The 14,401-nt window shown below is 39.6% G+C and overlaps 1 protein-coding gene and 1 long non-coding RNA gene across 3 annotated transcripts in view; one reads left to right on the forward strand and one right to left on the reverse strand.

Moving 5' to 3' along the window:
- CPQ (carboxypeptidase Q) overlaps positions 1–14,401 on the forward strand; it is a 502,032-nt gene that overhangs the window by 378,242 nt on the left and 109,389 nt on the right. For both annotated transcript variants that reach the window (XM_030937692.1, XM_030937691.1), the window contains exon 6: positions 7,213–7,304. In XM_030937692.1, coding sequence (XP_030793552.1) covers positions 7,213–7,304 — 92 coding nt within the window. The remainder of the gene's footprint in view (positions 1–7,212; positions 7,305–14,401) is intronic.
- The window catches only part of LOC115899642, a 475,756-nt gene that overhangs the window by 64,641 nt on the left and 396,714 nt on the right, over positions 1–14,401 (reverse strand). The window lies entirely within an intron of this gene.

Below are 14,401 nucleotides of genomic sequence, written 5' to 3' on the forward strand. Positions count from 1 at the left end.
TGACAAAGCAAACAAAAACATAAAGTTGGGAAAGGACACCCTATTCAACAAATGGTGCTGGGATAATTGGCAAGCCACATGTAGGAGAATGAAACTGGATCCTCATCTCTCACCTCATACAAAAATCAACTCAAGATGGATCAAGGATTTAAATCTAAGACCTGAAACTATAAAAATTCCAGAAGATAACATTGGAAAAACTCTTCTAGACATTGGCTTAGGCAAAGATTTCATGATCAACAACCCAAAAGCAAATGCAATAAAAACAAAGATAAATACTGGGATCTAATTAAATTTAAGAGCTTTTGCATGGCAAAAGGAACAGTCAGCAGAGTTAACAGACAACCCAGAGTGGGAGAAAATCTTCACCATCTATACATCTGACAAAGGACTAATATCCAGAATCTACAGTGAACTCAAACAAATCAGCAAGAAAATAACAATCCCATCAAAAAGTGGGCTAAGGACACAAATAGACAATTCTCAAAAGAATATATACAAATGGCCAACAAACATAGGAAAAAATGTTCAACATCGCTGATGATCAGGGAAATGCAGATCAAAACCACAATGTGATACTACCTTATTCCTGCAAGAATGGCCATAATCAAAAAATCAAAAAATAATTGATGTTGGCTTGGATGCAGTGAATAGGGAACACTTCTACACTGCTGGTGGGAATATAAACTAGTACAACCACTATGGAAAACAGTGGGGGAGATTCCTTAAAGAACTAAAAGTAGAACTACCATTTGATCCAGCAATCCCACCTCTGGGTATATCTACCCAGAGGAAAAGAAGTCATTAAATGAAGAAGATACTTGCACACATGTTTATAGCAGCACAATTTGCAATTCCAAAAGCATGGAACCAACCACTATGTATATATATATACACACACACATATATATACACACATATATATACTACTATATATATAGAAACTGTAGTGTGTGTGTATATATATACTATACATATAGTGTATATATACTACTCAACCATATAAAGGAATTAATGACATTCGCAGTGACCTGGATGAGATTAGAGACTATTATTCTAAGTGCAGTAATTCAGGAATGGAAAAACAAACATTGTATGTTCTCACTCATATGTGGGAGCCAAGCCATGATGATGCAAAGGCGTAAGAAAGACACAATGGACTTTGCGGACTCGGGGAAAGGTGGGAAGGGATTGAGGGATAAAAGACCACAAATTGGGTGCAGTGTATACTGCTCAGGTGATGGGTGATGGGTACACCAAAATCTCACAAATCATCACTCATGTAACCAAACACCACCTGTTCCCCAATAACCTATGGAAATAAAAAAAAAAATTTTTAAAATAAGCAGAAGCAGAGGATGAGAGTGGAAAACTGGGCTAGGCCAGAAAAGGCCTTTATGTACTTGGAGTCATAATGTTTCTGCTTCACCAGTGATTAATAGTGATTTTCCTGACTAATAGTATCTTAATCATTATAATGAGGTAGGACTGTTGCCTTTGAATTATGGAAATTATAGCTGTTAAGACCTGTTCCAAAAACACAGGTCATAAATATTATCACATCTCTTTAATCTTCTTTACAGTTAATCACCCAAGTCTCCACAGGGCTTATTAGCAGGAAGTCTATTATCTCCTCTTGAGATCCCTCCCACTGCCCCTGAATTGTCCATGAATCCTGACTTTACTCGGGCCAAATGGGTCAGTCCTCCTGCAGAAGCCCGTAGTTGTATCTGTCTGTGACTTCTGCCGTCCCTGGTGTCTGCTATATGGCACTGTTTGCACATCCATGTCACAGGGTAACCATTTTGGGTGACAAGGTTACAACTCCCTTTGTTTACATTTCCATCCTCAGCCATTGTTCCCTAAATTGTAACCACTGTGCCAGGCTGGCTGGTCTGGAGGCACTTCTGGAGTTGGCCTCATGCTAGTCTGAAATTAGTCCTTCCCCTAGAACCTGAGGCCATTTTGTTGAGCTCAGATCAACAGTCCAGATTCCTCCTTTCATTAGGATCACTTTATTTCCATGGCTTCCAGGAACTTCCCTGCTCTGGGACTTTAGTCAGTGTCACCCTGAGCCAATAGGTCTCTCATTCCTGGCCTCCAGTCACAGAAATGGGATGAGGACACTAGGGCTTCCCTCCAGAAGGCCCTGGGCTCCTTTTCCCACACTGATTCTCCCCCTGACAAGTGTGCAGATTGTTTCTTGGGGTGGCTCAAAAGGTAGCAGTTTGCAAGATGGAGTTTAAAAAACATTTTGTTGCCCTGCCCTAATGCTTCCCCAAAGTGCCTAATTGCTTTATATTTACATAACTAAGAAAGACACCAAGGGATTCTTCCAAGAACAAAGATCTTCTTCAAGGTGATCTTCTGTTCCTGCCTTTAAAGAGAAGTAGTTGCAGTTTACTTCACTAAAATAATTTATCTTTGTCTAACCATGCCCCTATTTTATCAGTGATAATGTGCTCATAAATTATATGACAGATTATGTAATTTGCCCAAAGCAGAAAGCGGTCTCAACGCCCAAACCCATGCATTTAACCACTCTGCTTTACTACCTCTTGTCATTCAATTCACACGCTACCATGTCATTATTTACTTTTGTATCTCAGATACTGTACTCTTATTAGTTAAGTTTATTGCAGGAATATAAGTGTAGGCACTCTCTTCTGAGCTGTTGCTGAAAGAGAGTAGGACAACAGTTGTATTTGTGAACTAGTAGAAAATGAGTATATTTACTGCAGAAGGAAGTTGTGTTTGCTCTGCAAAGTTAGATCACAGAAGGGAGAACAATACTTATCTATAGTTCTGGAGGGTTGAAACCGAATAGTAAATGGGTGTTGGGGTCAACACATATTGTTAACAGTGTTCTATAGATTTCATGATTTAGGAAAGTTGTCTACAAGGCTGGATTAATCTTTTCCTGCTGAGAGCCAAGTTTACTTTGCTCTGCCCCTCTCTTTGTGCAAGTGTAAGACAGTCAACTGACCTTTCAAATTATCAGCTTAATCATAATTTTTCTCTCAGAATTCTTTAAATTTAAGAATAATGAAAAAAAGTCCAAAGAAATTTTTTTCATAATTTCTCTTCCCCCTGGTATTAGTATTCTCCTCAATGAAATGAAAATGAAATGCATGTATATCCTATTTCATAAACCAAAACCAAGTTCTGACACATGATTCGTAGTTGATGTTGTTTTAAAGGAAAACCATGATGGCTATAAACTGTTGTATTATCTGGAAGTGGTACTGTAGATTCCAGGAGGTCAAGGCATCTCTGGTACCTTCTATACATTTATAGGAGAACTGATTGCCTCTCCCCTCACAAAACCTCAATGAGACCTGACTCCTAACCAGCTAAGACTCAGCAGGGTCCTCCCTGCCTCTTCTAATTCTAGGACTTTCTCTCATGTGCTTGCCTTGGACTGGAGCTGCATGCTACCAAGCCATGACAGAATAGGGGCCAGCTTACAACAGAGCTTCCACTTACCCCAAATCTGCCACAGAATTAATTCCATACATTTGACCTCATATCACTTGTTTTGTTGCTACCATTGTTATTGCTTTATTATTGTTTTTGTTGTTGCTTTCTTGTATATATTTAAGACTTACGGTTTTTCAAACTAGTTTGGATTTAAGATACACAATAAATTCTATCATTTGAAAATGATAAATATAGATGTCCTTATATCAGTTGTCTTCAGATTTCAGATATATTTAGCCTTTTGACTTTATCCAAAAACTAAACATTCTGATTGGCCCTCATTTTAAAAGGGAAGAACTTGTTTCTATTTATTTAGATTTGGATATGCTCTATATTGGGATGAGGGAGCTTTTTGTACTGAAAGAAATTATGTGTTTTCCTACAGGTTAGATGAAATCTGTTTTTTCCCTTGACTGGGCTTAGGCATTCTGTATAAACAAAAGTGTTCTGGGGCTCCTAAAGAAGTGGCCTGAGGACCATGCGTCTCACCTAGTTCTACCACACGCTCTCCCAGGAGACTGTTGGCACTGACCAGAAAGGTCTAGAGTGATGGAGAGAAAAGCTAATAAACAATTCTTGAAAACCTACTATGTGCAAGGGACTATGCTTGATATATATTTGCCTTGTTTCATTTAACTTTCATAACAATCCCATCAGGCAATTACCATTTTCCTTATTATATAGATGAAGAGATTAGGTATTATAATTCATCTAATCTCACAGAGCCAGAAGCGGCAGAGCCGGGAGTGAAACACGGCTCATTCAGACTCCACAGCCAATGCCTTTCTGTACTCCACACTGTCCATCATGGATTTGGGTAGAGAGGGGACCTGAACTCCCCACTAGGTTTAAGGTCTAGTTGTTGAATGAAGGCTCACGCATTTCTCTCAGGTTCAGGGACAATCAGACTGTCAGAGTAGAAAGAGACTTTGGACTCAATATTTGCTAATCCACTGGCTTCCTAACTTCTTCCTAAGGCCTTCACTCTGTCAAGTAGGTGCTAGGGTTCCCTGCACATGGGTGCTAAGCTTCTCAAGGGCTTGAGCAGGCTTGTTAGTCTTTTCAGGGCGAGCTATGCACCAACTATGCTGTTGTTGTGCTGAGGCCTTAGCATTCCTCACTTCAAATCAATTACCTCTTTATTACCTTAATACATCACTGGCCATGTGACTGATTTGGAATGTAAAGGAGACTATCCCTATAGGATAATAACTTTCATGTGGCACACAAAATCTATGGGGATATTCAGAGCGTTTGCTTTTTAAAAATGAATATTCTACAGCCTGTGCTGCCTGTTTGTTCTAATTTAGAGAATTTTGTCATTTTAATAATTTGGTAGTATTTTACTGGTAGGTGCACAGATATGTAAAAAGAAAGTGTATTTTTTCCTTTTCTTGTGGATTTAAAAAATGTTCAGAATTTTTATTTGCAGCATATAAACAATAATAGTACTTTATCCTTTCTTATTTTTACCTGTTACAAGCAAGTCATTTCATTTAAACTGACTTTAAGCACATTCCTTTGAAAGAAACCAAAGATTGTTATCTTTAGCAATCCTGATTAGATTTCCTCCTCAGACAACAGTTTAGTAAGTTTATGCTAGGAATGTGGGCAGGTAGTTTGACTTGGTAGAGCAAGCAGTGGGCACTCTGGAATTCTTGTTCTCCAAGTATTCAAAGGCCTTTGGAAGAATTTCCTCTCTGGGCATTTAGATATTCCTTCTACTCTGTGAGGTGAAAGTGTGTTATGTGGTTTTATTGTTACTTATTGAATGCCAATTACATGCCAGCCCCAGGTTTGTCTTACATGTGTTATCACATCTCATTCCATTTGAGAAGAGTTAAGAGGCATAATTTCAGGTAGATAAATTTCCCAGTAGTTACACAGCTAGTGCCAAATGATAGCAGGATTCACCAGATCTGTCTGCCTTTTTCAAATACAACACCTTGCCTGGGAATGAGCTAGCAGAAGACTTTTAGAAGATGAGACTGGAGAAGTGGCTTCAAATTTCATTCTAATCAAGATACTAAGCTTTGCATTTATTTGTTCCTTCAGTACCATTTATTGGGCACCTAATATGTGTCAAACAATCTAGGAATTGGCGACATTACAATGAATAAAAAGCATAGATCCCTGTCTTCCAGAAGCTTACTTCTGGTTATTGGAGGTTTTGAGCCAAGAAATGATATGATCTGGCTTAGGTTTTGCAAACACTCTCCTGGTTACAGTGTGGAGCATCACCTGAAGAGAGGTGAGGACTTCAGCAACAAGCCCAGTTAGGAGGCCACTGCAGCAATCCAGACAACAGAGGGTGGGGGTTTAGACCACAGTAGTGGCCAAGATGAGAAGTTGGATTCTATATGGACTTCGATGGAAACACCAATAGGATTGCTGAGGAACTGAATGTAGAAATTGCTTGTCCATGTTTTAACTGCAACTATGGTCAGCCTGCATCCTAAACCTATGCTTTTTAAATTATGTTAACATGCTGAAGTATAAAGTGATTTCACAACTATATTCAATTTCATAAAAAAGTATAGCTCCTCCTTTTCAGCTCCTTAGCACTAGGCTTAGGAAAGGAGAGTGCCTCTTGAAGCCTGTAAGAGACAGGAGAGAGCTCTGTGTCCCAGGAGCATTTGTCATCCAGGCTGCAGCTAGCCAGCTGGCTCCTTCAAGGGCCATATACCTGGGTGGCAGCACATATGTGATTATACTTGAGATATGGGGTGTGTCCATCTCAGAGCCACTCAAAGTCCATTTTAACCCTTCCTATGGCTCCCCATGAGGAGGTGGGAAAACGAATCCTCTTAATAAGATTTAAGCACAGCTTCACATTTTCTGCCTTTGTTATTTCTCAGAAATGCCATTATCAGTCTGAATCAGAACAGGTATTAATTCTTGGTCACAAAGTAGCACTTTTAGCACACTCTTTCACCATTTTTTTAACTTCAGAAACAGAGCTTCCTTGTAGGTAACTTTTACTGAGCAGACATTGTCAGCCAAAAATAGTTCTGGATCCACCACATCTGCCATAAACTTGAACAAGTCCAGGATACAAATTTGTGTATCACAAGTCAATAAAATTGCCACCAAGCTGTTTGTGCAGTAATAAGGTTCAATAGATATCATCTTCATTCAATTAATTTTCATTGACCTTAAGGGAATGACCTTCTATTTCCAAGTAGGAGAAGAAATTGGCCATGGGGAAGCATAACTGTTGAATCTGCTTTTCAGTTATTACATTACTGAAGATAGCATGGGCATCTAGCTATGCTTGTATGTTTAGACTAAAAAGTCATCCCCTACACGGCTTATCCTTAAGTAGACCCAAACGATTTAATTTCAATTAAGATCATTGAAAGACCCCACAATCTGCTTGGGGTCGTCCTAACTGCATCTTCCAGATATGATCTAGTATCTCACTGATCTTGGCCATTCATTGGGTTCTTCTGGGCAGGATATCCAGTTAAGGATGTGATGAGAGGCTCTCACTTTCTGGCCTGCAAACTGCATTTGTCACAACCCCTTTCTCCATTAACTTGGGCTGAAGATCAGCCCTGAAGTTGCTCTTTGTTTTGCCAGCCATACCCTGAAGGAGGTAACCACACCAGTGAGAGATGAGTGCCTCTGATTTCCTCCTGCCTCCACGTGGCAGATGAGGGACCCTGCCATTTTTTTATAAAATTCAAAATCAACTAAAGTATCACTTTTTTTGTTTTATTATTTTCCCAGGGCTGCGTCCAAAGAGGACTCTGCGGCTGGTGCTCTGGACTGCAGAAGAACAAGGTGGAGTTGGTGCCTTCCAGTATTATCAGTTACACAAGGTAACCCAGCCATGGATTGCTAAGCATTTGTACATGTAATATACAAAAATATCTCTCATTATCCATTTAAGACTTTCAATAATACTTTCTGGTCAACTGGCCCTAGCAAACACCCTTGTATGAGCCTTCTCCCTCCAGCCCTGTGAGTGAGAATGCACTGGTAAACCGATGATGCTGTGGTGTAGAGCTGAGAGCTTTTCTTCTTCTACATCACAGTCTGTGGCCAAAGAAAAATTCTGATTGCCATGCTGCCATTTTTTTAAAGTCTCCCTAGTTCTGCTATATTTATGTATGTCAGAGAAATAGTTACAGGCAAACATTCCCTCTCCCCACCGAGCCTATCCCCGTACCTCAATGCCTGCCATACTCCCAGAAGCCTTGGCATTTGAGTGCCAGGTTCCGAGGCTTTGAGTCTGCCAAGAGCATTGCCATGATGGTGGTGGAAATGGCAGCAGCCACAGGTTTCTGTCCTGGGAATGTGGAGGACAGCTTGGTTTGACACCACCTGTCATTATACAAGTGTGAAGCTTGAAGCAGGAAGATTATTGTGGATGGTCGTGATTAGAAATACAAGGCCACATGGAAGAGGGAGGATGGAGAGATTAATATCAAGAGCAAATTTTGAGACAGCAAAATATACAAGCTCAGAAATACTCTGGATCAAGTCGAATGTTAGTTCAAAGAGGAACTCCAAAATCAATGAGCATATGCTGGCAAGCAGTGATGGTTGCCCAGAGAGGAGCATCTGGTCTGCTGCTGCCGGATGGTTTCCCCTGAATGTCTAGATTAGAAGAAACAAATCTTGCAAGCCTAAATTATCCAAATCAGAGAAGGGTTTCTTTTGTAAATTGTGTGTATGTTATTTTTGACCTTTTTTTTTTTTTTTTTTTTTTTTTTGAGGCGGAGTCTCGCTCTGTCGCCCGGACTGGAGTGCAGTGGCCAGATCTCAGCTCACTGCAAGCTCCGCCTCCCGGGTTTACGCCATTCTCCTGCCTCAGCCTCCCGAGTAGCTGGGACTACAGGCGCCCGCCACCTCGCCCGGCTAGTTTTTGTATTTTTAGTAGAGACGGGGTTTCACCGTGTTAGCCAGGATGGTCTCGATCTCCTGACCTCGTGATCCGCCCGTCTCGGCCTCCCAAAGTGCTGGGATTACAGGCTTGAGCCACCGCGCCCGGCCTTTGACCTTTTTTTTTTAAAAGTCAGTCTCTATTACCCTATTTCAGTCAGTTAGTATATAATGAGTTTAAAGTCATGAATTTGGTCACTGAATACAATTATTTACTATACAAAGGACAACTTATGTCCTATGCCCTACTCTTTCACTACTTTAGTTCTTTTGGCCTCAGGTGATCCTGGGGATAACATAATTCAAGACAAGTGTCCTTTGGTTAGTAGGTCAGTAACATCATTTTCTATGTGATGTCGTAGACCACAACATCATATGAGGATTGTTCTAGATTCAGCAACATTCAGTTAATATTTTCTGAGCATGTACTATGTTCTGTATACTATGATATGCATTAATGTTAGCATCAAAAAGATCTACCCTGACCTTACAAAGCCTACATTCTAAAGAACACTGATCATTAACTTAAATTGATCATTAACTTAATCATTAACTTAATAACTGATCATTAATTTAAGTCTTTCAAGACTTAACACCTTATAATTTCTTTCTGGGAAAGAAATTACATCTAAGCTGGGACCTGAAGACTGAGTGGAAGTAAGCTAAGGAGAATGGAGAGGGAGGGAGGAGGTGGGTACTGCACCTTGGCAGAGGGACCTGTGTGTGCAAAGGCAGGAGATGAGACAAAGCAAAGCACACCGGAGAAATGGAAAGGAATTCAGAGTGGCTGCTGCATAGAATGCAAGATGCACAGTGGTAGGAGGGTGGAACACTGAGGTAAACAAGAGCCTGGACAAGAAGAACAAATGAATCATGTTTAGAAGTGCGGACTTTATCCTCAAGGCAAGAGAGTAACTTATTTTTAAGACGGAGATTTAAAATTCTATATATATTGGACTTTATTTAAAAAAACAGAATAGTTAAAAGAACTGTTCTTTTCTTTTCTTTTTTTTTTTTTTTTTTTTGAGACGGAGTCTCACTTTGTTGCCCAGGCTGGAGTACAGTGGCGCAATCTTGGCTCACTGCAACCTCTGCCTCCAGGTTCAAGCGATTCTCCTGCCTCACCCTCCCAAGTAGCTGGGACTACAGGCATGTGCCACCACACCCGGCTAATTTTTTGTATTTTTCCGTGTTAGCCAAGACGGTCTCGATCTCCTGACTTTGTGATCTGCCCGCCTCAGCCTCCCAAAGTGCTGGGATTACAGGTGTGAGCCACCGCGCCCTCTTTTATTCTCTGTAATATACTCTACTCCAAGAAAAAAATTGGATTTAAATTGCAATTGATCTGGCTAAAAATTTTTATCATCGCTGAAATTCCTAGAATGTGAAAAGAGAAGGTTTATTTCTCTATAATGTGAGTTTCACTGTAGCCTGTCAAAGCACATGGATGAAATCGGAAACGCCTAAAATTCTGAGGTTGGCAGAAATACACACACTCAAAGGACATGCAATCATAGAAGCAGAACTAATTTATCTTGACAGCATCCAGGCTGCCTCCATACAAATGTAGCTTCATGTTGGTGGCTAGTCTGCATTGCATTTTCAGAAATAAAAAGAAGAAATTCCAGAAAGAGAAAACAGTGGCATTTTTTTTTTCTGATAGTGATATTATTTTATTTTATTTTTGTAGGTTTTTAGGGCAGAGGTGGCATTTTGTTACATGAATAAGTTCTTTAGTGGTGATTTGTGAGATTTTGGTGCACCCATCACCTGAGCAGTATACACTGTACCCAATGAGTAATCTTTTATTGCTCACTTCCCTCCCATCCTTTCTCTTAAGTCCCCAAAGTTCAATGTATCATTCTTGTGCCTTTGCATCCTCGTAGCTTAGCTCCCACTTATGAGAGAGAACACGCAATGTTTGGTTTTCCATTCCTGAGTTACTTCACTTAGAATAATGGTCTCCAATTCCATCCAGGTTGCTGCGAATGCCATTATTTTATTACTTTTTATGGCTGACTAGTATTCCATCATACATATATACCACAATTTCTTTTTTTTTTTTTTGCAATTTTTTTTTATTATACTTTAAGTTCTAGGGTACATGTGCACAACGTGCAGGTTTCTTACATATGTATACATGTACCATGTTGGTGTGCTGCACCCATTAACTTGTCATTTACATTAGGTATATCTCCTAATGCTATCCCTCCGCCCCACACCCCACAGTAGGACCTGGTGTGTCCTGTTCTCTTTACTGTGTTCAAGTGATCTCATTGTTCAGTTCCCACCTGTGAGTGAGAACATGCGGTATTTGGTTTTCTGTTCTTGTGATAGTTTGCTGAGAATGATGGTTTCCAGCTGCATCCATGTCTCTACAAAGGATACGAACTCATCCTTTTTTATGGCTGCATAGTATTCCATGGTGTATATGTGCCACATTTTCTTAATCCAGTCTGTCACTGATGGACATTTGGGTTGATTCCAAGTCTTTGCTAGTGTCAATAGTGCCACAATAAATGTACGTGTCCATGTGTCTTTATAGCAGCATGACTTATAATCCTTTGGGTATATCCCCAGTAATGGGATGGCTGGGTCAAATGGTATTTCTGGTTCTAGATCCTTGAGGAATCGCCACACTGTTTTCCATAATGGTTGAACTGGTTTACAATCCCACCAACAGTGTAAAAGTGTTCCTATTTCTGCACATCCTCTCCAGCACCTGTTGTTTCCTGATTTTTTAATGATTGGCTTTCTAACTGGTGTGTGATGGTATCTCATTGTGGTTTTGATTTGCGTTTCTCTGATGGCGAGTGGTGATGAACATTTTTTCATGTGTCTGTTGGCTGTATGAATGTCTTCTTTTGAGAAATGTCTGTTCATATCCTTTGCCCACTTTTTGATGGGGTTGTTTGTTTTTTTCTTGTAAATTTGATTGAGTTCTTTATAGGTTCTGGATATTAGCCCTTTGTTGGATGAGTAGATTGCAAAAATTTTCTCCCATTCTGTAGGTTGCCTGTTCACTCTGATGGTAGTTTCTTTTGCTGTGCAGAAGCTCTTTAGTTTAATTAGATCCCATTTGTCAATTTTGGCTTTTGTTGCCGTTGCTTTTGGTATTTTAGACATGAAGTCCTTGCCCATGCCTATGTCCTGAATGGTATTACCTAGGTTTTCCTCTAGGGTTTTTATAGTTTTAGGTCTAACATTTAAGTCTCTAATCCATTTGAATTAATTTTCATACAAGGAGTAAGGAAAGGATCCAGCTTCAGCTTTCTACTTACGGCTAGCCAATTTTCCCAGCACCATTTATTAAATAGGGAATCCTTTCCCCATTTCTTGTTTTTGTCAGGTTTGTCAAAGATCAGATGACTGTAGATGTGTGGTATTATTTCTGAGGGCTCTGTTCTGTTCCATTGGCCTATATCTCTGTTTTGGTACCAGTACTATGCTGTTTTGGTTACTGTAGCCTTGTAATATAGTTTGAAGTCAGGTAGCATGATGCCTCCAGCCTTGTTCTTTTGACTTAGGATTGTCTTGGCAATGTGGGGTCTTTTTTGGTTCCATATGAACTTTAAATAAGTTTTTTCCACTTCTGTGAAGAAAGTAATTGGTAACTTAATGGGGATGGCATTGAATGTATAAATTACCTTGGGCAGTATGGCCATTTTCATGATATTGAGTCTTCCTATCCATGAGTATGGTATGTTCTTCCATTTGTTTGTGTCCTCTTTTATTTCACTGAGCAGTGGTTTGTAGTTCTCCTTGAAGAGGTCCTTTACATCCCTTGTAAGTTGGATTCCTAGATATTTTATTCTCTTTGAAACTATTGTGAATGGAAGTTCATTCATGATTTGGCTCTCTGTCTGTTACTGGTGTATAAGAATACTTGTGATTTTTATGCATTGATTTTTTATCCTGAGACTTTGCTGAAGTTGCTTATCAGCTTAAGGAGATTTTGGGCTGAGTCAGTGGGATTTTCTAAATATACAATCATGTCATCTGCAAACAGGGACAATTTGACTTATTTTCCTAACTGAATAACCTTGATTTCTTTCTCTTGCCTGATTGCCCTAGCCAGAACTTCCAACACTATGTTGAATACGAGTGGTGAGAGAGGGCATCCCTGTCTCGTGCCAGTTTTCAAAGGGAATACTTCCAGTTTTTGCCCATTCAGTATGATATTGGCTGTGGGTTTGTCATAAATAGTTCTTATTATTTTGAAATACGTTCCATCAATACTGAATTTATTGAGCGTTTTTAGCATGAAGGGCTGTTGAATTTTGTCAAAGGCCTTTTCTGCATCTATTGAGATAATCATGTGGTTTTTGTCTTTGGTTCTGTTTATATGCTGGATTATGTTTTTTGATTTGCATATGTTGAACCATCCTTGCATCCCAGGGATGAAGCCCACTTGATCATGGTGGATAAGCTTTTTGATGTGCTGCTGGATTCGGTTTGCCAGTGTTTTATTGAGGACTTTTGCATAGATGTTCGTCAGGGATATTGGTCTAAAATTCTCTTTTTTTGTTGTATCTCTGTCAGGCTTTGGTATCAGGATGATATTGGCCTCATAAAACGAATTAGGGAGGATTCCCTCTTTTTCTATTGATTGGAATAGTTTCAGAAGGAATGGTACCAACTCCTCCTTGTACCTCTGGTAGAATTCAGCTGTGAATCTATCTGGTCCTGGACTTCCTTTGGTTGGTAGGCTATTAACTTGTTGCCTCAATTTCAGAGCCTGCTATTGGTCTATTCAGGGATTCAACTTCTTCCTGGTTTAGTCTTGGGAGAGTGTAAGTGTCCAGGAAATTATCCATTTCTTCTAGGTTTTCTAGTTGATTTGCGTAGAGGTGTTTATAGTATTCTCTGATGGTAGTTTGTATTTCTCTGGGGTCCGTGGTGATATCCCCTTTATCATTTTTTATTGCATCTATTTGATTCTTCTCTCTTCTTTATTAGTCTTGCTAGTGGTCTATCAATTTTGTTGATCTTTTCAAAAAACCAGCTCCAGGATTCACTGATTTTTTGGAGGTTTTTTTGTGTCTCTATCTCCTTCAGTTCTGCTCTGATCTTAGTTATTTCTTGCCTTCTATTAGCTTTTGAATGTGTTTGCTCTTGCTTCTCTAATTCTTTTAATTGTGATGTTAGGGTGTCAATTTTAGATCTTTCCAGCTTTCTCTTGTGGGCATTTAGTGCTATAAATTTCCCTCTACACACTGCTTTAAATGTGTCCCAGAGATTCTGGTATGTTGTATCTTTGTTCTCATTGGTTTCAAAGAACATCTTTATTTCTACCTTCATTTCGTTATGTACCCAGTAGTCATTCAGGAGCAGGTTGTTCAGTTTCCGTGTAGTTGAGTGGTTTTGATTGAGTTTCTTAGTCCTGAGCTCTAGTTTGATTGCACTGTGTTCTGAGAGACAGTTTGTTATAATTTCTGTTCTTTTACATTTGCTGAGGAGTGCTTTACTTCCAATTATGTGGTCAATTTTGGAATAAGTGTGATGTGGTGCTGAGAAGAATGTATATTCTGTTGATTTGGGGTGGAGAGTTCTGTAAATGTCTATTAGGTCCGCTTGGTGCAGAGTTGAGTTCAATTCCTGGATATCCTTGTTAACTTTCTGTCTCGTTGATCTGTCTAATGTTGACAGTGGGGTGTTAAAGTCTCCCATTATTATTGTATGGGAGTCTAAGTCTCTTTGTAAGTCTCTAAGGACTTGCTTTATGAATCTGGGTGCTCCTGTATTGGGTGCATATATATTTAGGATAGTTAGCTCTTCCTGATGAATTGATCCCTTTACCATTATGTAATGACCTTCTTTGTCTCTTTTGATCTTTGATAGTTTAAAGTCTGTTTTATCAGAGACTAGGATTGCAACCCCTGCTTTTTTTTGTTTTCCATTTGCTTGGTAGATCTTCCTCCATCCCTTTATTTTGAGCCTATGTGTGTCTCTGCATGTGAGATGGGTTTCCTGAATACAGCAAACTGATGGGTCTTGACTCTTTATCCAATTTGCCAGTCTGTGCCTTTTA

The sequence above is a fragment of the Rhinopithecus roxellana genome, chromosome 9, assembly GCF_007565055.1.
Source record: "Rhinopithecus roxellana isolate Shanxi Qingling chromosome 9, ASM756505v1, whole genome shotgun sequence".
Taxonomy (NCBI): Eukaryota; Metazoa; Chordata; class Mammalia; order Primates; family Cercopithecidae; genus Rhinopithecus; species Rhinopithecus roxellana.